The 25,572-nt window shown below is 32.5% G+C and overlaps 1 protein-coding gene across 2 annotated transcripts; it reads left to right on the top strand.

Moving 5' to 3' along the window:
- The first annotated feature begins 546 nt into the window (after positions 1-546).
- Positions 547-25,572, top strand: LOC143064813 (tRNA (cytosine(72)-C(5))-methyltransferase NSUN6-like). Of its 2 annotated transcripts, none has more exons than XM_076237933.1 (11): positions 547-630; positions 7,440-7,589; positions 11,520-11,621; positions 12,637-12,730; positions 15,055-15,211; positions 15,383-15,543; positions 17,666-17,706; positions 18,650-18,779; positions 21,888-22,045; positions 22,590-22,715; positions 25,397-25,572. In XM_076237933.1, exons 3-11 carry the CDS (start codon positions 11,544-11,546, stop codon positions 25,553-25,555), a joined length of 1,104 nt encoding a protein of 367 aa, XP_076094048.1. In that variant the 5' UTR covers positions 547-630; positions 7,440-7,589; positions 11,520-11,543; the 3' UTR covers positions 25,556-25,572. The 2 variants fall into 2 exon arrangements, with proteins under 2 accessions (XP_076094048.1, XP_076094047.1); XM_076237932.1 differs by lacking the exon at positions 547-630 and adding an exon at positions 3,271-3,396.

The raw sequence follows: 25,572 nt of genomic DNA on the forward strand, positions 1-25,572 counted from the left end.
TAGCGTTTGGCATTAGATTTTAGCTGATACTACTATAACACATAGTCTCAGATTTTAAATTATACCTAAACCGTAATTATATTTTGCTTAAAGATCATCATGATGACTTATACCCAAAGGTTATTGTTAAAATATCGTTTCGGGTAATGCCTTCCCTCATAGCTGATTAAACCCAAAACTTTTGTTTAAAATTGCCATTTTTAATGTCTAATAAGTCAATTTCAACATGCTTATAATATGTTTGAGACATCACAAATGACATTTTTGACCTGAAACAGAACTAAGGTTATTCTTAAAGAACGAAGAATTTTACCATTGTTTCACTACGGGCCAAATGATGGCTCTGTTTATGATACATCTTCTTTCAACAACTTTTTAAACTAGTTAAGTCTGCTGTTTACTTGTTACAGCAAACTTTACTTATTCAAAATATTTTTGTTTAGATATGTGTAAACTTTATCATGATATACCGATTTGGTATTAGTCCGGATTATAATCAATGACATCCTAATTTAGTCTGAAATATGTCAAACAAGACCATATTTCGATGTGCTACTTAGAGAGTTAAGAATAATATGAACAGACAAATATCCTTGTGTGCAAAAATGGAGACTTTCCGGAGGATCCTCGGTAAGTTTAAGTTTCAGTTGAAAAATTTCAAGTTTTTTGCGGTCATATGGCGGATTGTGCGTTTTGTCATTTGATTCCGTTTTCACCGACTTAACACACCCACATGTATTTATTCGTGATAGATGATAAATAATTGTGTTACTATGACAAAACTTTATTTTTAATTTTTAACTGCTGTCTGTATTGTGGATACTTTCCAGCACATCAGCAATGTGACGTATCTCTAATCCTAAATACACACATTTTATATTTCCATAATATCTTCTTGTCAGTGTTTCTTCCTTTATAGATAGAATTTTCATTGGTTGAGAGATGTTATTGTTAGTGGTACATGTAGTAGTAGGCACATGTGCACGTAAATGACCTTAAAGATAAGAGAACAAAAATAAAACGAACTGTAAATGGTCACCTTTGTAATGTTCTGATATTTAACGTATATTCAAATAGTTTTAGCAGAAAATGCTACTAATTTATAACCTTATTTTCGTGAAATGGGTAAACTCTATTTAGAGAGTGTACATCATTTTTAGATAAAGTGTTATGTTTGTCTTCAATTTCTGAAACAAAATGATTTGACCTCAGACCTAAATACCATAAGGATTCGTTCAAATACGATGGCGTTAAAAAAATGTTGTCAACCCTGAAAAAAAACCCATCAGAAACATTTTTGCATGATTTATGAAATCAGCTTTGTATTAGCAACGATTTAATGATAGCATATTAAACGTTACATGACCTGAATAAGGTTGTTCGAAATCAGTGCTTAAGAATATTGTCCTTTCCTTGGCATAAAGGGACACCAGCTAAGATTTATACAAAGAATTGACATACGATTCTTTTTGTTTCAAGTATTAATAAAAAAGGAATTAAGAAATAATATTTCGTTATAGGCAGTCCATAACTTTGGCCAAAATGTTTCAAAAATAAGCTGGTCTTTCTGTGTTGTGATGTTACATTAATATTTCTCATTTTTTATATATAGATTTGACCGTTGGTTTCCCTGTTTGAATGATTTCACACTTGTCATGTTTTGGACCCTTTATAGCTTGCTGTTCGGTGTGAGTCAAGGCTCCATGTTGAAGGCCGTACTTTGATCTATAAAGATTTACCATTCCAAATTGTGACTTGAGTGAAGAGTTGTCTCATTGACACTCATACCACAGCTCCTTATATCTATAAATATCGCTGATGTATTATTGACTTACAACTGAATAACGTAACCTCAATGAATCTGTATTCATGTACCCATCAACTTAACCCGTACTGAGCTAGATATCGTTAACGCATGAGCTAGGCGTTTTCAGCTTTTAAATGTAAAAGAGTATAGGAGTCAAATAATTGATCCAATGTCAATAGTAAAAGTGAAACAAGGATTAACCAATTGCTAAAAACATTAAGATATTTTTTTTTACCTTTATGAAATAAAAGGGACCTACAAAAAATGCAATTGCACGTGTTCGGTATCATTTATATTTTAGATTATATTTATGTTTTATCGGGTATATGACTGTTATCAGTCTTCAAAGGTCATCTCGGTGGTTCATCAGATAGCTTTCAGACTAAAATACACACGAAATGCTGATACATATTATCAAGTTCATGCATTGCAGTTTGTTAATTTTTTATTTTCGACTTTCAACATCTGAACCATGTTGCTAACTGTCATTACCTTGAAGTTAAAATTTTAAGAAAAAGTACCGAACTGGGAAAATATCGGACATTATTATCTTTATAGGAAATATATATATACGGTCTCTGTTGTAAATACCTATATCAGAGACATATATACACATGTGTATACATATGTGTATAAACGTCTCTGCCTATATATATATATATATATAACCTACGTCATTTTTGAAATATAAGAATTGCTTAAATCAGAATACTAGATTGATGTGATTCATTTTACAGCATAATCATGCTGATGAAGGATATATGTAAATATAACATTTAATGTTTCCTTTTCATTGCTTATAATTGTTTTGCACACTTTTTAGGCGTTTGTATATCATATATATTTAATATTCAAGATAAAAGGCATGAATTTAACTGCCGATGATACAAAAAATTAAAATGACAAACAGATAAAGCACTAGACATGATGATAATAGTTTAAAGACACTAAAATGATTAACATGTTTACTAAAAATTAAAATTGAAAAATAGAATTATAAAAATTGCCAGTCATGATATCTTGATAATACGGGCCAGTTTTAATAGTATCAGAGACATATAATATATGTCTCTGATAGTATATAATGTCTCTGATAATACCAGAGACATATAATTATGTGTCTCTGATAATACTTAAAGACTAGATACAAATGAGTACTTGAGAACTGTGATAGGCTAGATTACCACTGTAGCCCAAGACATTAGGATGACGGCCCACACAAGTGAGTGAAAACGTATTCCCTATGGGGTCCTTTATTATGTTACATGTCACAGGCACTTGTTTTCTATCCATGGGAAGATCTACTATCCCTATATATTACGAGTTCTTGTAATATATAGGGATAGTAGATCTTCCCATGGATAGAAAACAAGTGCCTGTGTTACATGTGTACGGATCTCAGTGTCTTATTATGAGGTTCTCCCACACTGGGAGGAAATGTTTTTCAGTAAAAGGATTTATACGTACAAACGCGTTTCGCTCCCCTGTAGAATTTGGAAATCATGGAAAAAGAAAATATACAACCTCACTTATTGTTAAACGAAGATGTTAATTCCTATTTAAGAGACAATTATTTAACTTCAAATATGGTAAACTACTCTTAATGTTACTTATATCTTACACAGGTATTTGGGGCATGTATCCCCCTTTTTTGGACCTCACTAAAATTAAAATTGTTTGGTGTTTTTTATATATTTACAATTGTCTACAATGTATAGACATATATCAAGTCTCAACAATCCATAACTAGTCGATTACAATACCTTTTTTACTATCCATACGAGCCCCAAGTGAAAAAAGAATAAGCTTATTTTTTCACTTGGGGCTCGTATGGATAGTAAAAAGGGTATTGTAATAGACTAGTAATGGATTGTTGAGACGTGATATATGTCTATACATTGTAGAAAACTGTAAATATATAAAAGACTCCAAACAATTTTTTTTTTTAGTGAGGTCCAAAAAAGGGGGATCCAGGCCCCAAATACCTGTGATATCTTATAACTATCAACATTATTTTGTTCTACTTGTAGACCTACAATAGGCTATCAGAGAGGTGTAATTATGGTGGTCACTTTGTTTACTTTTATATTCTATTTATATGGGGAAATCGGTTAATGTTAGTATTACTTATAGTTCCGTAACTCTTTCTCACGAGACTGGCCATGTTATTATTCTTGTCTGGACTTCTTGCATGTGCCCGACATCCGGCAGGCCGGCCTCGTTGTCCCTAGGAACTATAAGTATGACGTCACTCACTGACGACTGTGTTCAGGGCAGTCTACACTTAGGATTTGAAATGAGCAGAAGCTCATATCATTTGGCTTGCAAATATGGAACTTTACAATGACAAGTAGACTAGCCACCAGCATATATTTTATTATTCTTATATGTAACTTATATTCAACCATAACGTTTAAGTTTCTAAATAAACATCTTGTTTATATTTACGTGTTTTACATAGTTTGTCCAATATCCCAGAACTTTGGTAGACAACGGGAAAGGAAGGCAGTGGCAACTCCACTCCTGTTACAGAGGTAGCAAGTCATTTCGACTTTTTGTACCATGTGTCATGAGTGGATCTTGGTCTAGTGTAGGATTTAATAATGTCCTCCATGGAAAAATGTCCACTGGACACATTTTGACAATATTTACTTATTTAAATGTGTCCTGGACACAATTTCCTATGAAAACATGTCCTTAGGTATGAAAAAGTGTCCATGCACATGGACATTATTCACTACCATAATATTGTCCAGGTGGACATTTTTTTCACAGGACATTGTGTCCACCAGGGCACTTTTTGATATGATTAAAGTATTAAATGATTCCATTGCCTTGTTATTACTGGACGCATTGTAACTTTAATTACGAACTTGAATTAATTGTTACTTTGACATAAAAATTGTTTCATTGGCACTCATACCATCCTTATCTTCATATCTATATTTTTAATATAATTATATACATGTTAGATGCTGTTCTATTTTATTTTCCTTTGAAGACACAATTAAATAACATTCACTACGAAAATTTGTTCAGCAGATGGACCATATTTCATAACTGTTGCTGTAAAATGCTGTCCACTTAGGAGACAATATTTCATGGCAATGGACATTATTTATTTTCTATTGCCTTCTTATCTGACATAATAAATATTACAAAGTTCTTCATATTTGATTTTACACTTCCTTCTTATTGTTATTCTTTCATTGTCATAACCATTTGTTGGGAATTTCTTAGAACTTAAATTTCTCTATATTCACTTCCATCCATTATTTATTTGTTTACAATAGACAATAGACAATAGACAATAGACAATATTTTATTCACACAAACACATTTACATTAAATGGTTATGGCATACAAAATTAAGACAATAAACTGACAATAGTTAAATTGTATATTGATCAATATACAAATTACATTTGTATATTGATCAATTTCTCACCAATCCTTCATATTTTAATTAAAATTTAAGTATAATAAAACTTTGTAATGACCTTTGTATTACTTCCCTTAGAGGACACAATTTAATAGCAACTACTATGAAAATTTGTCCTGTGAGTGGACACTATTTCATATTGTTAGCAGTAAAAATTTGTCCTTTTGAGGGACACCATTCCATGGCAATGGACATTATTAAATACCAAATTTCAATGAAAAAGTGTCCATGTGGACACTTTTTCATAGGACACTATTATGTCTTACATAGTGGTTACGACCGATGACTACAGTGCTGAAGGTCCCAAGTTCGATTCTCACTCAGGGTGCTTAAAATATCAGTACATCACTCACACACAATGACACACATCTCTGGTACCCAGATCGTACCTACTTACCTTCTTACCTAGCATCTATAACCATTTTGTACCATTGCCATTTTATACCTGTACCTCTACCATATTGTATCATATGGAAAAAATGCTTGATGTTACACACAATTATGGTGTCACTTTTGGGAACATTGTATGTTAATGTCAAAGTCATGTTCTAGGGACGTGTTGTAATATTGCCTTTCAGTATAGTCTATAAAACATTTTTTTTTTTAATTAAAGAAGATAAGGGTATACCCATGTTCAGTGAAGCAAAGGAAAATGTGAGAAAAACATATTGTTTCCATGATTGAAAGAAGATGTGAAATATACAGTACATGGCCATAAGGATTTGTCACCTACAATTTGTTTCTATTTATTTCATATAAGCATGATAAATCTAGTATGTTTTTTTTAATCAGTAAAATAACACCTATTTGTATCAGTAGAAAACTAAAATAACTGAAGAAAAAAATATGACCAAATAAACAAAAATACTTCAGACCTTTCAACCCATACTTTGTAAAAATCCAACTGTACATGTTGTCAAAATATAGTTTTACATAAAAATACTCATGAATTTAAGTTCACTGACTGATCGATTTTTTAAGTCACTTTCAGCATTCTTTAATTGATATAGAAGTAGATTTTTTATTTTTTATTTTCATCTAATGGACTCACAAAGAGGTTATTACAAAATAAGATATTATTTTAGACATCAATAAAAAACATACATTTATGGTGTCTAATTTTTTTTATTGGTGGAGGAGGCTGGATTGCACAGAGAAAGCAATTAATTGATGGATAGTTTACTAAATGTGAAAGGTAATTGCTTTCTCTGTGCAATCCCGCCTCCTCCACCAATAAAAAAAAAATAGACACCATATGTTTTTTATTGATGTCTAAAATAATATCATTTATAACAAAAAAATTTGTACTGTAACTGTTGAAGTTGTACCAAAATTTGGGTCAAATTATTATAAGTTAAAAAATTGATCAACATTCTAATAGACAACTTTCGAGTTCGATGCATTTCCGTCAAAAACTCTGGTTTTAGTGAACATCATTCGTGCGTTTAGGGGCATCGTCACTTCTATTCCAATGTTGAGCGAGTGGTTGGAAAATTATAATACTATATTGCACGATTTATTCGGAAAACTAAATTCTCATGATTAACAATCAGCACTGCTGTCATTAGGGAATTATGCTCAAGTACCTACGAAACAAAAAATATTTCTAGTTTATCCTGCACAATGACGATCACTTAGACGCTTGATGAATGTTGATAGTGCAGGGATACAGGCGACCCCCTCTATCTGGTAAATGACGTCACAAGGCGCGCCTAATTGACGAGTTTTTTCCGGTGACGGATGAACTCGAAAGTGGTCTATTGAAACGATTATTTTACATGTACATGAACATGCATGTTGCAAGTTATAATTGAGTTTTCACTTTGGTCTTTGGACAATTTGTGTAAAAAATGTATTTTTTATTGTTGTTTGTTCTTGTTTTCTTTAACCATACATGTATGTAGAATTATAAAAGATTAGAAAAAAACTACAAACTGAACTTTATTTTAGTGGTGGCGAAAAAAATAATTGAAAGTACATGTAGCCTAAAAATATTGTTTTGGCTGAAGGGGTGGGCGAGAAAGAAAACTATTTTGTGTAAGTGTGAATCATTATATAAAACTGAAAAACAAATGCATGGAGGTACAGTACTACCTACTGTCTCTTAATTTTGATCATTATTGCTTTCTGTTCACTTTTAAGTATTGTGATATCTTACATATACATATATATACGATCTTTTTCTTTTAGATTTCTGCTGAGGGTGATCGTGGTGATGACAGATTTGAACATTTATTATTTAGACTAGGCTGTCCACCTCTGTTTACAACATTACGTATCAATACACTTATTCATGATACAAGCACAGTCATTGCTTCCCTTAGAAAGGAAATAGAAAAGGTAATAAAATACACTAATATCACTTTAGAATGATTCAACTAAAGTTTGCTAAGGAACTGGTTTTAAAGTATATGCAAATTTATTGCATGTTATGCATTCTGAATTAATCTGGTCAGAAGGCTATGTGATTTTTAAGTTTACTCTTCAGTATATCTTATAGGAACAATAACTGATCAGCAGGATCAGGCAAAAACCTTATGATATGAGTTATGTTTTTGTGTGTTTTGTTGCAAAAATATCAGATCAACAAGTAAGCTCCTTTTGTCATTATTATATATTAACTGTTATATTCTTATGATATGTTAAGCAAATAAAATATTTTTATTTTTTTTATTTCTGTATGTTTTTTTTTTTTTATGTTTTTAGAAATCCAGAGTATGGGTACATTATAAAAACATAAATGAAGCTCAAAACACTCAAACTAGGAACTTTTGAAATAACTGTTTTTTAAGCATTGCTTTTTTATACGCCCGTCAAAATTTTGACGGGACGTATTATGGTATACAAATGTCTGGCGTATCTCAAAAACTATTTATGATTATTGCTTAAAACTTTACACACTTCTTAGTAATATAAATCTAAAGATCTGTATACTTTTTGGTGATGATTAAAATTTTATTTTAGAGTTATTGATTTTTTTTGTTAAAAAAGGGGATTTTCACATGTCACGCTGTATCTCAGAAACTATTTATGATTATTGCATAAAACTTTCACACAAGACGATGGCGCAGCTGTTTATTACCAGTGATATAGAATAAATTTTCTTAATTAGTGATGATCAAAATTTTCCCAATGTCACTGATGCCCAGGAATATAAAAGGGAAACCTTGCCAATTGGTAAAGACCATGTGATATTCATCCATTAGAAACCAAGCCCTCAGAACAATGTCTTGCATCAAATAAAACAAAAAAGTTCACAAGTTTACTTTTAAGCAAACAATTGTATGTATATTCTATATATATTTGCCCTATTTATAACTTCAAAAACCTTTACTCTTCATTATTTTCCTCACCTAGAGAAACACATTGTGACATTGTAATTAACTAACCAAGCTTTGTATGTCAGGGCCTTATTTCAGTATCTAATGTCCTGATGTTGACTGGCAGGTGAAACACCTGAACCTGCTTTTAAATAAAACTGCAGTCTCATGAAGTGTTTGTGTCAAATGGGTACTTTATTTGATAAAATTATTGACAACCATATATACCAAGGTATCCATTTAGGGAGCTTCTATCAAGAGTAAACACAAAGACATTGGTTCACTAGATGGAGTTTTCATTTTCTTACTTGATCAAAGAAAGACAACTACAGGTCTTCATCCTATTTCTGATCAATATGTGGATAAACAATTTCATACTTTGGTGAATCGACAATCCAATAGTGTCATTGACACATAGTGGATTTAAAATCTAATTGAATTTTTTTTTATTTCAGACTTCAACAAAATTTTATTGTACAGCAAAATTATATCCAGGTGAAATTTGATCTGGAGGAAAAAATGTCACAGTAGCTGTTGTTATTTTTTTATATGGAGGAAAATATTTCCTTGGGATATTTTGTCCATTGCTGTGAAATTCTATCTGGGTAGTTAACTTATTGAAAAGTTATAAGAAAAAAACTTCAGCTTTACAAATACTATGAAATAATAATAGTGTATTTGAATTAAAGCTAAATTGTTAAAAAATTGGAAAATAATTTTACAAATTATCATTGAAAAAATTTCCTGAAATATTCAAGTAAATATCATTCTTTTAAAAAGAAAATAACCATGAAACATAAAACAGAAAACCTGAAGTAATTTCAAATATCGCAATTGTGAAATACATGTAAAAGTGAGTTGTTTTCAGATCTCAATACAAATATAAATTAAAAAGTAAAGGTCGAAATATAGTTGCAGTACTACTGTTAACAGTAATGGAAGAATTTGAGTATGATGATATTTTTAACTATATAAATAGTTTTGTCTGGGGACAAAGATGTAGTTGTTGATTATATGAAATCAGATAAATCATAGCATAACCAGTGGCGGATTCAGAGGGGGCGTAAAGGGCGGCCTTTGCTTGGACTTTTTTTTTTTTTTTTTTTTTGTAAAATGATTAATCAGATTAGAATTCATGAACTTTGCCATTTCCCAAGTATTTAATTTGTATACGACAATTCTTTTCTTATAAAGATATTTTTCGCTGGTATTTACTGATTGTCAAAGTCATGTGATTTGGATGGTGGAGTTGATCAGTGCGTTGAAAAAACGTCACTCTGTCATTTTGAAATTCAAATTACAGTAATACACATTGCTTAGGCTGAGGATGTCATGACAATCAGGAAACCTTCAAAGCGACACAGGATTGAGCAAGAACGTATTGACTTCTGTTTCACTATTCCACCAAAAAGAAAGTAATAGTAAATACTCTATAGACTATTATACTCTCATGAAAAAAAAGTTTCACAATATTATTAACCTACGAAAACATGTTAACCCCAAACACCCCAGCCTTTTTAAAATAACATAGCTGAATAATGATCCCCAGTCAGTATTAGCTCTAGAAAGATTTCAAGTCTCAGGTACGAAGCATTTGATTTGAGGAGGCAGTCTGAGATATTTGAGAGAAAAAAAAATGACTCTGATTCTTGCCTTAAACAAAAACTCTGGCCGTATCTGGATTGAAAACAATAGTCTTGTCCACTTTTTTGCTACTAAAAACAAAAATTTCCAACAAAATTATTTAGCATTAAATGAACATGATGAATAAAAACGGGTGTATTTTTTTGTTGCCGGGGTTTGCATGTCTGACCGGAATGTCTGTTTCGGCGGACTTAGATATATTGAATACTTTTTTTTCAAGGCCAGACTGTAACCTGCCTGGCGGGTGTGACCTTTATGTCTCCATTTGTGGACCGTCATTCATAACTTTGTTGTCATTTCAGACACTTTCGTAGTCTTTGGTGGATTTGGAACCCCTCACTTCGGTTCCCTTAGTTATGTTGGGTGAAACATAATTAATCAGACATTTTGATAAAAACTGCTTGTTTGTCTTTTTTAACTCGTGTCGGTCGTATTGTAAATTTCATCGAATTTCCATGTCTATTTTTCACTGACAAGTCCTACATCAAATATATCAGTACATAGCTTAAGATCAATACTATCATTTTATGATAGACAATTTTAAAATAGGGAGAATACAGCATAAAAAATGTCCTACCCTTACACTTTACAGCAACTATAAAATATACATGCCCCACGCCAGGAACCGTTTAAATAGTGCATATTACACTTATTTTTATGTTTTTGAGCCCAAAAAAGGTCCCAAAAATTTAAAATCTTTGCCCCCCCTTTCCAAAATCCTGGATCTGCCCCTGATAACAATATATTGGAACAAAAGCAATTTCAACAGCTGGATAGTATTTATCTGTGAAATGTTATCTTTCTAAGTAAATCATGTTGTATGTCATCTTTTTATATAAATGAATTAATATATTTAAAATAAGATTCAAGGAAAAATTTCACTATGAAACAGATTCAGGAATATATTATATCTTTAAAATATAAATTGCTCATAATTACCTCCCTTTGATTGATAAATTAGGCAAATTTGTTCTACCTTTGTGAAACATTTTATAATTTATATAGTCAGGTATATATTGATTACATAGTAGTTAATGAGTTTCTATTTCACCAGGTTCTGTGAAATATGGTATGGAAAATATATATCGGTATATACTATCCGCATTACACAGATAGATTTTCACTCCCCTGGAAAAAATCTACAGTTAAAATACCATGTCTGGAAAAAAATTACTGTGACAAATTATTCCCAGGATAAAATATCACAGAGGAAGAAATAAACCGTTACATAGTCATTGTCCCATATTGTTATTGTTTATCTTGAATAAAAGACAGACCAATTTCAGTTTTTGAATTTGAATTTCAGAATTACAGATTACGAGGATTAGACATGCCAGATATATCCCTCCATCCTGTTCTTCATGATACAATAGTTATAAAAAACAATGGACCAGTGTGCAGAGAAAAGGTAATCAACCAAATTTTTCCCACCAAATAGGCTTGTTTATACAACCTTTTTTGGAAAAGCCTATATCAGGCATCATCCACTAAATTAATTTTTCAACTTGATTCTAACAAATAGTAGTACAATGACTTGACATTGCTTGTCTGTTTATACTTTGACTTTTCTGCACAAACATTTTACTTATGTCAGTAACTGCTAGTAGTCTGTTGTTATTTATGTATTATTGTCATTTTGTTTATTTTCTTTTGTTACCTCTTCTGACATCGGACTCCGACTTCTCTTGAACTGAATTTTACTGTGCGTATTGTTATGCGTTTACTTTTCTACATTGGCTAGAGGTATAGGGGGAGGGTTGAAATCTCAAAAAACATGTTTAACCCAGCCTCATTTTTGCATCTGTCCGAAGTCAGGAGCCTCTGGCCTTTGTTAGTCTTGTATGAATTTTAATTTTAGTTTCTTGTGTATAATTTGGAGTTTAGTATGACGTCCATTTTCACGGAACTAGTATGTTTATTTGTTTAGGGGCCATCTGAAGGACACCTCTAGGTGCAGGTGTTTCGCGCTGCATTGAAAACCTATTGATGACCTTCTGCTGTTGTCTGTTTTATGGTCGGGTTGTTGTCTCTTTGACAAATTCCCCGTTTCCATTTTCAATTTTACTAATAATATATATAAATATAAACCTAGATGGTTACAAGTAGTCAAAGGTCTTACAACAGTCAAAAGATCATTATAATGTATTCCTTGTCATCTTGTCATCTGAAACAGTTTGCAAAACTTATGCCTTAAAATAGTCTGTTTCACATAATTTGACCTGAAAATTTTTACTTTTGCTTCAATTGTCAAAATACCAACTACAATGGTGGTGAAATCATTTGAATCCTGAGAAAAGATGAGCCTTAGCTATCGAATTGAGGACTAGGCACGTATAATACCATAACTGTAACTTTGTAATTTTTTAAAAAGTATTAACTTTACTACAGAACAAGAATTATTATTAGTGTCATTCTATTTATAGGTTAAAAAAGAAGTCATTGTAGATTTACTATGTGGTATGGCTGTGCTGAGAGGAGCTGATGTGTTTGTACAGGGTATCTTAGGATGCCCCACAGGTAAGTTTGTATGTGTTGAAAAACTTTCTAACTCTTGGGGGGGAGAAAAAGATCAAATATAGATATAAACTACCATATGTATCAAATATGCTGTTTACATGTCATATCAATTAAGAAAAATCTCTAAGACATTGGGACAGTAGACAGGGGGACAGTAGTTTATTTGCACTTTTTTATCAAATGAATAAAAAAAGATATGGGGTTTATATCAAGCGACAGTTAACCAACAGCACAAATAACGAAATTACTAGAGGGCAACACATTTTGATGATTTCATGGCTCAAACTTATATGGCAGGGATAACTTTATATAAAAAACCACTGGTGTACCCTTCACAAAAGTATTGTTGATTTGTAGAAACAATTTGCAATGGAGATAGTTTCAAACATTGACAGTGATTGCCAATAGATGTGACTGGTGTAACAGCAAAACATAGGTGCAAACTGTAAAAATCAGTTTAAAATGGTGTTACTCATCAGATTTTCATGAGGCACAAAAACAACAAACAAAAGACCAAAGTACTAATCAAGAGTACCCATTGTTACTGCAACTCTGTATGTCACACACAGATAATATAAGCAAAAGTTCACCTATATTTGATAAATGGCATGATTGTACGGTGTACATGTCTGTCGGGCAGTTTTTATCTGACATTGACCTGATATTTTCATACTTCATTTGTCAATATTAAGTTTTCGTGGGTGTCTGTTTCTCAGATTCTTTAAAAAAAAATATATTAGGTGTACGGAATGATTAACAGCATACATATTAATCTTTGAGGGTTCATTCGACCTCAACCTTATTTTCATGGTTACTTGGTTAGCGTTTAGTTTTTATGGTTAGGTAATTTCCCAGGGGCGGCCATTTTAAAAAGGTGGGGGTTCCCAAACACATGTCCCCATTCAAATACATTGATCATCCCAAAAATAGGAGGGTTCCAACCCCCCAGGATCCGCCACTGATTTCCTCAAATACACTAAACAAAAGGTAAGCTTCCTATGGTTTGTGAAATGATAGGAAAGTGTTCATGTTGGTCTGGCAGGGTTAATCAGACCTTTACTTCATTTTCATGGTTCATTGGTCAATGTTTAGTTTTATGCTTATGTCTTTTTCTCAGGATATGAAGAATCATGTTGATGATATTTTTCAGGTACCAGAGCAGGAGACAAAGTGTCAGTGTATGTACATCATGTTGATGATATTTTTCAGGTACTAGAGCAGGAGACAAAGTATCAGTGTATGTACATCATGTTGATGGTATTTTTCAGGTACCAGAGCGGGATACAACGTTTCAGTGTATGTTACATCATGTTGATGATATTTTCCAGGTACCAGAGCGGGAGACAAAGTATCAGTGTATGTACATCATGTTGATGATATTTTTCAGGTTCAAGAGCAGGAGACAAAGTATCAGTGTATGTACATCAGGTTGATGATATTTTTCAGGTACTAGAGCAAGAGACAAAGTATCAGTGTATGTTACATCATGTTGATGATATTTTCCAGGTTCTAGAGCAGGAGACAAAATATCCGTATATATACATTATGTTGATATTTTCCAGGTACCAGAGCAGGAGACAAAGTATCAGTGTATGTTACATCATGTTGATGATATTTTTCAGGTTCTAGAGCAGGAGACAAAATATCCGTATATATACATTATGTTGATATTTTCCAGGTACCAGAGCAGGAGACAAAGTATCAGTGTATGTTACATCATGTTGATGATATTTTCCAGGTACCAGAGCAGGAGACAAAGTATCAGTGTATGTTACATCATGTTGATGATATTTTCCAGGTTCTAGAGCAGGAGACAAAATATCCGTATATATACATTATGTTGATATTTTCCAGGTACCAGAGCAGGAGACAAAGTATCAGTGTATGTTACATCATGTTGATGATATTTTTCAGGTTCTAGAGCAGGAGACAAAATATCCGTATATATACATTATGTTGATATTTTCCAGGTACCAGAGCAGGAGACAAAGTATCAGTGTATGTTACATCATGTTGATGATATTTTCCAGGTTCTAGAGCAGGAGACAAAATATCCGTATATATACATTATGTTGATATTTTCCAGGTACCAGAGCAGGAGACAAAGTATCAGTGTATGTTACATCATGTTGATGATATTTTTCAGGTTCTAGAGCAGGAGACAAAATATCCGTATATATACATTATGTTGATATTTTCCAGGTACCAGAGCAGGAGACAAAGTATCAGTGTATGTTACATCATGTTGATGATATTTTCCAGGTACCAGAGCAGGAGACAAAGTATCAGTGTATGTTACATATCATGTTGATGATATTTTCCAGGTTCAAGAGCAGGAGACAAAGTATCAGTGTATGCCGATGTAGATGGTAAATGTTTACGAGGACTAACTAAAACATATGAAGGACAGAAATTATTTGTTGGTAATGGAATTGTGCAATATTCAAGAGAAGAAATTTACTGCAATGAAAAACCACTTAGGTATATTCTTTATTCTGTTTTTATTATTATCTGTACACAAATATGATGTATTCCAGTGATAAGCTATTCTTTAAAATGAAGATATGAAGTCAGAGACTAGATATTTCTTAGTAAGAGAGCATATTTTTAATATGTTTCAATAGATATACAGGTATATTTTCTTTATTTTAGTGGTATAGGTGTGTTAATGACAGAACCACTGTATGAAGCCCCTAGTTTAAGTGGAACATGTGTCGATATGATATTTCCTCAAAATTTACCTTCGATTGTATGCAGTCATATACTAGATCCACAGCCAGGGGAGACAATTCTTGACATGTGTGCTGCTCCAGGTAAATGTTAAAACCATAAACATAACCATTTTTGTTGGACCATAGAATAAAGGTGTTTAAACTATGGAGTTTTTCGATGTATGCAAACTGAAACTTTTGTGGGAAAATACAGATTTTGAACATCAAGAAGCAAACCTTCAAAGGACTTTGTTCCCCTGAAAATTTAACCACATTTATGTATCCATGTTTACCATAATTGCAGATGAATTGAAAAAAACTACCATTACCACCTACTTGAAATGAATTGTGCATATTGACCCATCTGCTCTTATGTCTGAGTAACTTGAAAGGGTTGTAAATTAATTTGCCACTTTCCATATCCAGCATATGATATTGTAAATTTTTTATGAACATATATACAATATTTCAATAAGCAGTTGTAATTACATGTATCAACACCCAGCCCTTTGAATCTATAAGTCTCTTTAAACATTTATACATAAAAAATAATAATTATTTAACAGCGGACAAAGTTAGAATTCATGTTTGATTGTTCCTATACAAAAAGTTTTTTCTCTTTTTAAATGCATTGTTAAAAAATTTAGCAGTTTTTCTAGGATATTTGCAGATAAGCAGTTTAAATTGTTCATCTTTAGAAATGTCTTCAAAAGAGTGTTCTATATCCAATATAAGTTGATTTCTTAGATCTCGTCCATAAGAAAGTGGCGTTCATTTTCAACATTATATTTCTACAGCATTCTCAATGGAGAGTACCCAATTTTAATCAGTTTTCTCTGTTAGTTGATATAACCTAGAAAAATTTTTCTCCTTAGTTTTACAATTTGTACAAATTAGTGGATATCATCTTATCATTAAGCATTTTAACTGATGTTCCCTAAACAGGCCTTAAGTAGAAAAAAGACTAGTTTTTATTACTATTTGAAAAACCTGTACAAATCAGAAGTTTTTCCATCAAGCTAATCTTTAGTCTTTGCCCTATTTTGACTTGTAACTATTTTTAATGTTCACATTTATGACAATTCCACTTCCTATAAATTAAGAAAAATAGAATGTTGATAGATTCTCAAAAAAGTACTATTAACTGTAAATGTTTGTGGGGTGAGGGGCAAATCTTTCTTGATAATGGCTACTTCAAACTTGATTGAAAATGAGTAATTGAAGTCACTAGAAATATCTGTTTTTGTGGTGGTAAATCTTTTTTGATAAGGCTACTCCAATTTTGATTTTAAATGGGTTGTTTGAGGCACTAGAAATACATGCTTGAATGGGTGTAGTTCTCTATTGATAAGGCTACTCCAAACATGCTTGTAAATGGGTTATTTGGGGCACTACAAATACATGTTTGAGTGGGTGTTGATAAGTTAACTCCAAACATGATTGTAAATGGGTTATTGGAGGCATTATAAATTTTAAAAATATTGGGACAACAATTCTCTCTTGATATGGGTAATCGAAATGTGATTGTAAATATGTTATAGGAGGCATTATAAAAAAATGGTTGGTTTGAATTTGCAAGGAGAAATCCCTGAGATTTAAATATAATTTGAAACTTTATACACTTAAGACAAATAATGGATGAACATTATTGATTGGTATTGTCATATAGCAACTCAATGAAAATACACCAACAGAAAGTGTGCCAGTGTTATAATTCGAATATAAACACTTTGCAGAAAAGCTCATAAGTCACACATGTAATATCTGAAAATAATTTCTCATTAAACTCTTTATCAGAAATTGACAAATAATCTTCTATTATTTAAGTAAAGCTGATATAAGCTATAATATCAAAGTATAACAGGAGATGTTAAAAGTTCACAAGGTGTAGTGGATTTAAGTGACATTTACACAACAGGTTTATTAAATCAACAAGAATCTGAAATTTTTTTAAAATTACTGTTGTTAAAATTTGATGAGGATGTCATACAAGTGAGAGGTTTAGCTAGCTATAAAACCAGGTTCGACCCACCATTTTCTACATAAGAATATGCCGTGTACCAAGTCAGGAATATTACAGTTGTTATCCATTCGTTTGATGTGTGTGAGCTTTTGATTTTGCCATTTGATTAGGGACTTTCCGTTTTGAATTTTCCTCAGAGTTCAGTATTTTTGTGATTTTAGTTTTTTTTTATTCAAATGAGTATATCATTTATATTTTCAGGTGGAAAAACAACTCACTTAGCTGTGTTAATGAAAAATAAGGTATCTAACATTGATAATTCTAATGCAATTAATTTGTAACAAGTGTTCTGATTGGATGACAGAAAGTGTAAAATTCTCTATCTCCTTGTCTGTAACTAAGGAAGCCGACATTTTAAATTTCGGAATGTATTGACATGTTATTTCTACAATAATAAACAAATAACTCACTTGTTGCGCCTTAAAATCTTCTTTTTATCAAATTTTATTACATTCTGAAGCGGCACAGAAGCCAGAAAACGCCCGGTGTTTATGTTTGACACCAGAAGCATACCTATGATGTCACGTAGTGTAGGGACCAAAGAAGATAAGTATTTTCGCGGAATTTTCTTTAATTAAGATTTTACACTAAAATTATGATTGAAATTTAATTATGAACTTGTTTTGCATTAGAATAGAGATAACTGTATTGTATTTGAAGCTTTGCGGACGTCCATCGGTAGTTTTACTGTCGCAAATACCCGTTTACCTGTCTCCGCTCCGTGTCACCAGGTAAACTAAATTTTCGACAGTAAAACTACCGATGGACGTCCTTAAAGCTTCAAATACAATACAGTTATCTCTTAATTAATTTCTGTTTGTTAGATGTTATCATAAGTGAAAATCTAAATGCATGCAGGTTTAATAACGGTAGTAAAAAAAGACTGAATACAATTAGATGTGTGAAATGCATTATTTTAATATTTACTTCAATGATGAAAGTTTTGTAATTATAGAATTATTACATTTTTTTTCACCATCAAAATTATTCATGTTTATGTTATATAAATTGAACTTGTAAATGCTCAATAATGTTTTCCTTTACAACAGAGGTTCTTTCTATATATAATTAATGGGAAGGTTAATGAATTTTTCATAATACTGACTTAAAGGGAAAATGAAATGAAAAAAAAGGAAGAAAAGATTTTACTTAAAAAAACAGCTTTTCATACTTATTTACTTTAAGGGGAAATTAGTGGCAGTAGATAAAACTTTACAGAAAATTGAGAAGATACAGACACATGCTAAAGAATGGGATATAAATTTGATAGAGACATATCCTTATGATTCCACAAAGATGGTGGACAACAAGGCAGGTAACAAACAGAAATATTTCAGGCAAAACTGAACATGAATATGTAGGATACATGTTATTTTAAACAAGTGACTTAGCATAACTGTTTGTGCTGATTTGAATAGCAAAGGACCATAGAATTGAGGTGTTGAAATTATGGAGTTTTTCAAAAGAGGGGCGAAAGATACTAGAGGGATAGTCAAACTCATAGATAAAAAATGAACTGACATCTCCATGGCTACAATGGAAAAAGACAAACAGACAAATAATAGTTTACAAGACACAACATAGAAAACTAAAGACTAATTAAGGGTGCAATCAACAGTTTTTTCTATGATGTCATATTTTGAGGGACCATGTATAAGTGGCCCTTAGTGGTGGACTGATTATTAAAGAAACTTGTATAAAACTAGATATCACTGGAATCAGAATGTTCTCTAGTTTATAATGGAATAAAAAAAAGTGTACTTTTATTAGTATAAAAAAGTTTTATCCAGAGAAACTGGGAAAAACATTGCCTAATTTAAGCTTAAAAAACCTGAAATCAGGTCATGTGCACATCCCTGAAGACATGATACCTGCACATTTTTCATAATAAAAATTGTATGAATTTCATAGATTTTTACCTGGTCTTTCAAAAAATTCATGCTTCAGGGTACGTTCGCCTGCTCCGAAAAGAGCTACAGTGGCTGAAAATAAGTTTTCAATTGTCACTGCCAAAAAAACAGACTGTTTACAGTGTTGTATCCCCTCACAACATGTATATTTAATCTATTTTTTAAATTATTTTAATCATTCAACCTGCTTTAATTGAAGTTAATAAACATATCTTTACAACCAAATACAAAAAACATGATACTTTTTCACCAATTATGTTGATAAAAAGGGACTCTCTCCATGTCTATTTTTAGTTGGGGAATAACCTCTTGTTTTTTATACAAAACTGTTTATAGCACCCTAAAGTTTGCAACGTGCTAATTTTCTGAAACTTTTGTGAAAATAGATTTTGAATATCCAGAATCAAACTCTCAAATGACTTTGTTCCCCTGAAAATGACCACATTTATGTATCCATGTTTAACATAGAGGCAGATGAATTGAAAAAAAATGCTTCCATTACCACCTACCGGAAATGAATTGTGCACATTGACCCATCTGCTCTAATGTCTGAGTAACTTGAAACAATGTGAGAACTAGAGCTGTTAAGATAAGTTGTACTGTTTAAATTTTAAAATAGCTAGACCCTTTTCAAATATTTGTAAGAGTTTTGTTGCTTGTAGTACAGCAGTAGAATGGATTACATTGAAGTCTATAATCAAGTGTTCAGAAATACTTGGTCCTTTGAGACAAACTGTGTCATCTGAAGTCATTGGTTACAATTCTTTGTGCATTGTAACTGTTATATAACTATGTGCTTATAATAACATGATATATTTTATTAAATATATATTTTTAAATAATAACTGGTTGACTTCTTATTACTGTCTGAAATTCAAATTTTTTAATATTTTTGTGTTATACAAATAGGAGATTTATCTGGCCATTACACCAGATTTAACCCACCATTTTCTTCAGAAAATGCTTATACCAAGTCTTTAATATGAAGTAGTGTTTACTTGTTTCATTGGTTGATCACATTTGATGTTGTCAGTGATTATGGCTTTCTGGAATTTACCTTCGAGTTTAGTATTTTTGTTATTCTTCTTTATGAAGCCTTTGATTACTGTTGCACAAACATGCATTTATGTTATAAGGAAATTGATAGATAAATAGCAGTATGTAGCTTGTATACTGTCAAAATGATATGGTTTAACCATTTTTTATTTATTTTGTAAACAGTCAGTTTGCTGTAATTGAATATCATGTAGAATGAGTATGTATTGTAATTTTTGTCGAGCCTGCAACTTTTGTTGCAGAAAGCTCGACATAGGGATAGAGATCCGGCGGCTACGGTGGCGGCGTTAGCTAACTTCTTAAAAGCTTTATATTTTAGAAGGTGGAAGACCTGGATGCTTCATACTTTGTATATAGATGCCTCATGTTACGAAGTTTCTGTCAGTCACATGTCCAATGTCCTTGACCTCATTTTCATAGTTCAGTGACCACTTGAAAAAAAAGTTCAGATTTTTTGTATTGTTAAATTCTCTCTTATTATAAGTAATAGGATAACTATATTTGATATGTGCGTACCTTGCAAGGTCCTCATGTCTGTCAGACAGTTTTCACTTGACCTCGACCTCATTTCATGGATCAGTGAACAAGGTTAAGTTTTGGTGGTCAAGTCCATATCTCAGATACTATAAGCAATAGGGCTAGTATATTCGGTGTATGGAAGGACTGTAAGGTGTACATGTCCAACTGGCAGGTGTCATCTGACCTTGACCTCATTTTCATGGTTCAGTGGTTATAGTTAAATTTTTGTGTTTTAGTCTGTTTTTTTCATACTATATGCAATAGGTCTACTATATTTGTTGTATTGAATGATTGTAAGGTGTACATGTCTAGCAGGGCAGATGTCATGTGACCTTGACCTCATTTTCAAGGTTCAGTGGTTATAGTTAAATTTTTGTGTTTTGGTCTGTTTTTTTCATACTATATGCAATAGGTCTACTATATTTGTTGTATGGAATGATTGTAAGGTGTACATGTCTAGCAGGGCAGATGTCATGTGACCTTGACCTCATTTTCAAGGTTCAGTGGTCAAAGTTAAGTTTTTGAGTTTTGGTCTTTTTATCTAATACTATATGCCATAGGTCAACTATATTTGGTGTATGGAAATATTTTATGATCTTTATGTCAGTAGCGCAGGTTTCTTTTGACCGTGACCTGATTTTCACGGTTCATTGCACAGTGTTAAGTTTTTGTGTTTTGGTGTATTTTTATTAAACTATAAGTAATAGGTCAACTATATATGTTGTATAGAAGCATTGTTAGCTGGACATGTCTGCCTGGCATGGTTCATCTGACCTTGACCTCATTTTCATGGTTCATTGGTCTTTGTTTAGTAATCTTGGTTAATGTTAAGTTTATGAGACAATTGTAATAAAGCTTTATACTTAGAACTATCAACATAATATCAATGATTAGTATAGAAGGCGAGACATTTCAGCGTGTGCACTCTTGTCTTTCAGATTCTTTTGGTGGACCTCCTTTTCCGAATGAAACTTTTGATAGGATTTTATTAGATGGACCATGTAGTGCATTAGGACAGAGACCATCTAAAAGAAATAAAATGTCATTAAATAGCTTAAAATCTTATTCTACATATCAGAGAAAATTACTTAAAGCTGTAAGTAAACATTTAAACTCATGCAAAATAAATTACATCTAACTAAAGGAAAAAAGACTTTAAGTGTTTAATAGTATGAATAAGAATATTTATGTTAGATGATGTTCCTAGTCTTGAGAAATTATTTGTCAACCTTGTATGATTCCATTGATTGATCTAATGACTAAAAAAGACATTCTGTATTAACTAAAATCTTTAATTGATATTAGATTTTTATACTTTTAACAAAAGCTTTTGCCTTTTAAGAAACAGAGGTTCAGATATCATATCAGTTGAGGTCACTGTTATTCTCCTTAGGTTACAGGTAAATGACTGATATTCCACTATGAAATTTTACAAGCAACAAGCACATGCAAAATTAAAATAACAAATTTAATAACCCCCAGATAATAGAACTAATAAATTAGATGCAGTTTTAAAAATATCTTAACAAAGTATTGAATATTTGACTTTTAAATGCCTTTTTTGTCACCAACAGGTTTGTGATTGCAAGTTAACATACAGTAAAAAGGTTTAGTTTTTTTATAATATTTATCAATTTTAGGCAGTTCAGCTATTAAAACCTGGTGGAACATTAGTGTACAGTACATGCACTTTTAACCAAGAAGAAAATGAAAAACAAGTTGTTTGGGCATTGAAGACATTTTCTGAGTTATCCCTAGAACCACAGGTATGTTGTCACAGATCATAGAAATAATAGTTCTTCCATCAAATGTTTTGACTTAGTTGGCAATGAAATTATTGAACCCGTTATAAAGTTAGTATATTTTTAGCTCACCTGGCCCAAAGGGCCAAGTGAGCTTTTCTCATCACTTGGCGTCCGTCGTCCGTCGTCGTCGTCGTCGTTAACTTTTTACATTTTGAACTTCTTCTAGAGAACCACTGAATGGAATGAAACCAAACATGGCATGAATGTTCCTTATGAGGTGCTGACCAAGTGTTGTTACTTTGTAGCCGATCCATCATCCAAGATGGCCGCCAGCGGGGGACTTAGTTTAACATAGGACCCTATGGGAAATGCATTCAAATGACTTCTTTTAGAGAACCACTGAATGGAATGAAACCAAACATGGCATGAATGTTCCTTATGAGCTGCTGACCAAGTGTTGTTACTTTGTAGACGATCCATCATCTAAGATGGCCGCCAGCGATGGACTTAGTTTAACATAGGACCCTATGGGAAATGCATACAAATGACTTCTTTTAGAGATCCACTGAATGGAATGAAACCAAACATGGCATGAATGTTCCTTATGAGGTGCTGACCAAGTGTTGTTACTTTGTAGCCGATCCATCATCCAAGATGGCCGCCAGCGGGGGACTTAGTTTAACATAGGACCCTATGGGAAATGCATACAAATGACTTCTTTTAGAGAACCACTGAATGGAATGAAACCAAACATGGCATGAATGTTCCTTATGAGATGCTGACCAAGTGTTGTTACTTTGTAGCCGATCCATCATCCAAGATGGGTGCCAGCAGGGGACTTAGTTTAACATAGGACCCTATGGGAAATATATACAAATGACTTCTTTTAGAGAACCACTGAATGGAATGAAACCAAACATGGCATGAATGTTCCTTATGAGGTGCTGACCAAATGTTGTTACTTTGTAGCCGATCCATTATCCAAGATGGCTGCCAGCAGGGGACTTAGTTTAACATAGGACCCTATGGGAAATATATCCAAATGTCTTCTTTTAGAGAACCATCGAATGGAATGAAACCAAACATGGCATGAATGTTCCTTATGAGGTGCTGACCAAGTGTTGTTACTTTGTAGCAGATCCAACATCCAAGATGGCCGCCAGTATGGGGACTTAGTTTAACATAGGACCCTATGGGAAATGCATACAAATGACTTCTTTTAGAGAACCACTGAATGGAATAAAACAAAACATAGCATGAATGTTCTTTATGAGGTGCTGACCAAGTGTTGTTACTTTGTAGCCGATCCAACATCCAAGATGGCCGCCATCGGGGGACTTAGTTTAACATAGGACCCTACAGGAAATACATACAAATGTCTTCTTTTAGTGAAACACTTAATGGAATGAAACCAAACATAGCATGAATGTTCTTAATGAGATACTAACCAAGTGTTGTTACTTGTCGCCATTGCAACATCCAAGATGGCCACCAGTGGGGGGACTTAGTTTAACATAGGACCCTATGGGAAATGCATACAAAAGTCTTCTTCTAAAGAACGACTGAATTGAATGAAATCAAGCAGTAGCATGAATGTTCCTTTCCTTTGAGGTGCTGGCCAAGTGTAGTTACTTTTAGCCAAAATTTTTTATTTTTTTTATATGATTTCAACCCAGGTAGAATCAGGTGAGCGATACAGCCTCTTGAGAGCCTCTAGTTTAAGAATATTTTATTTTTGACACAAATTTGAAGTGGTTCTATTTCTGTTATGCAAATGGAATATATATAAAACAAGAATGTGTCCAAAGTACATGGATGCCCAATCCACACTGTCATTTTCTGTGTTCAATAGACAGTGTAAATGTTGTAATCTCTAATTTGGCATTAAAATTAGAAAGATCATATCATAAGGAACACGTGTACTAAGTTTCAAGTAGATTTGACTTCAACTTCATCAAAAACTACTTTGACCAAAAACTTTAACCTGAAACCGAACAGACGAAACAACAAACGGACGAATGAATGAACGGACGGACGAACGCACAGACCAGATACATAATGCCCCCATAAATGGGGCATAGAAAGAAGATGGGGTATAATTGCCAATGAGGCGATTCTCCACAAGAGATCGAATGACACAGAAATTAACAACCCAAGGTGACCATACGGCCTCCAACAATGAGCAAAGCCAATACCGCATAGTTGGCTTTAAATAGCCCTGAAATGACAAATGTATAACAATTCAAAAGAGAAAACAAACGGCCTAATTTATGTAAAATAAATGAACGAAAAACAAATGTGTACAACATCAAAAAACGACAACCACTGAATTACAGCCTCCTGACTTGGGACAGGTACATACAGAATGTTGGGGAGTTAAACATGTTTGTTTTTAAAGATTTTCATTACTAATCATCTTATTATGATATATTTTTTTTACTCAAAAGTATATGAAGCTTCTACAAAACAATGGGTCTTTACACCGAACTGGTAAATAATTGGTTTATGTTCATATATCAAAAGCTTTGACTGGCCAGTTTTTTCTGCATAAAGTGTCTTTTTTTTTTGCTATTTGAATTTTTGAATATTATTTTTAATTAAGGTTATAAATTTCCTAAATATATATGGTTGATAGGAGCTTTCCTAAATAATTGTTGTTCTGAGAGACTTCACTAGTTATATATTTAACCTATCATCTACAGGTACCACATTTGGGACAGATAGGACAAGTATGTGAAGGTCTGACTGATGACCAAAGACAAAAGCTTCAGTTTTATGATCCTGGTACAACTTCCTCACAGCTGTCTGTTGATAATGACACTATTGGATTTTTCATTGCAAAATTTAAGAAAAATGAATAAATGAAATACAAATTGCA

The sequence above is a fragment of the Mytilus galloprovincialis genome, chromosome 2 (genome assembly GCF_965363235.1).
Source record: "Mytilus galloprovincialis chromosome 2, xbMytGall1.hap1.1, whole genome shotgun sequence".
Lineage (NCBI taxonomy): Eukaryota > Metazoa > Mollusca > Bivalvia > Mytilida > Mytilidae > Mytilus > Mytilus galloprovincialis.

Coding starts and splice junctions, on each gene's coding strand:
- LOC143064813 (XM_076237932.1), top strand. CDS start 3,310: ATGGAAAAAGAAAATATACAACCTCACTTATTGTTAAACGAAGATGTT. Junction 11,622..12,636: donor GACCAGTGTGCAGAGAAAAG/GTAATCAACCAA, acceptor TTCTATTTATAG/GTTAAAAAAGAAGTCATTGT. Junction 22,716..25,396: donor AGTTATCCCTAGAACCACAG/GTATGTTGTCAC, acceptor TATCATCTACAG/GTACCACATTTGGGACAGAT.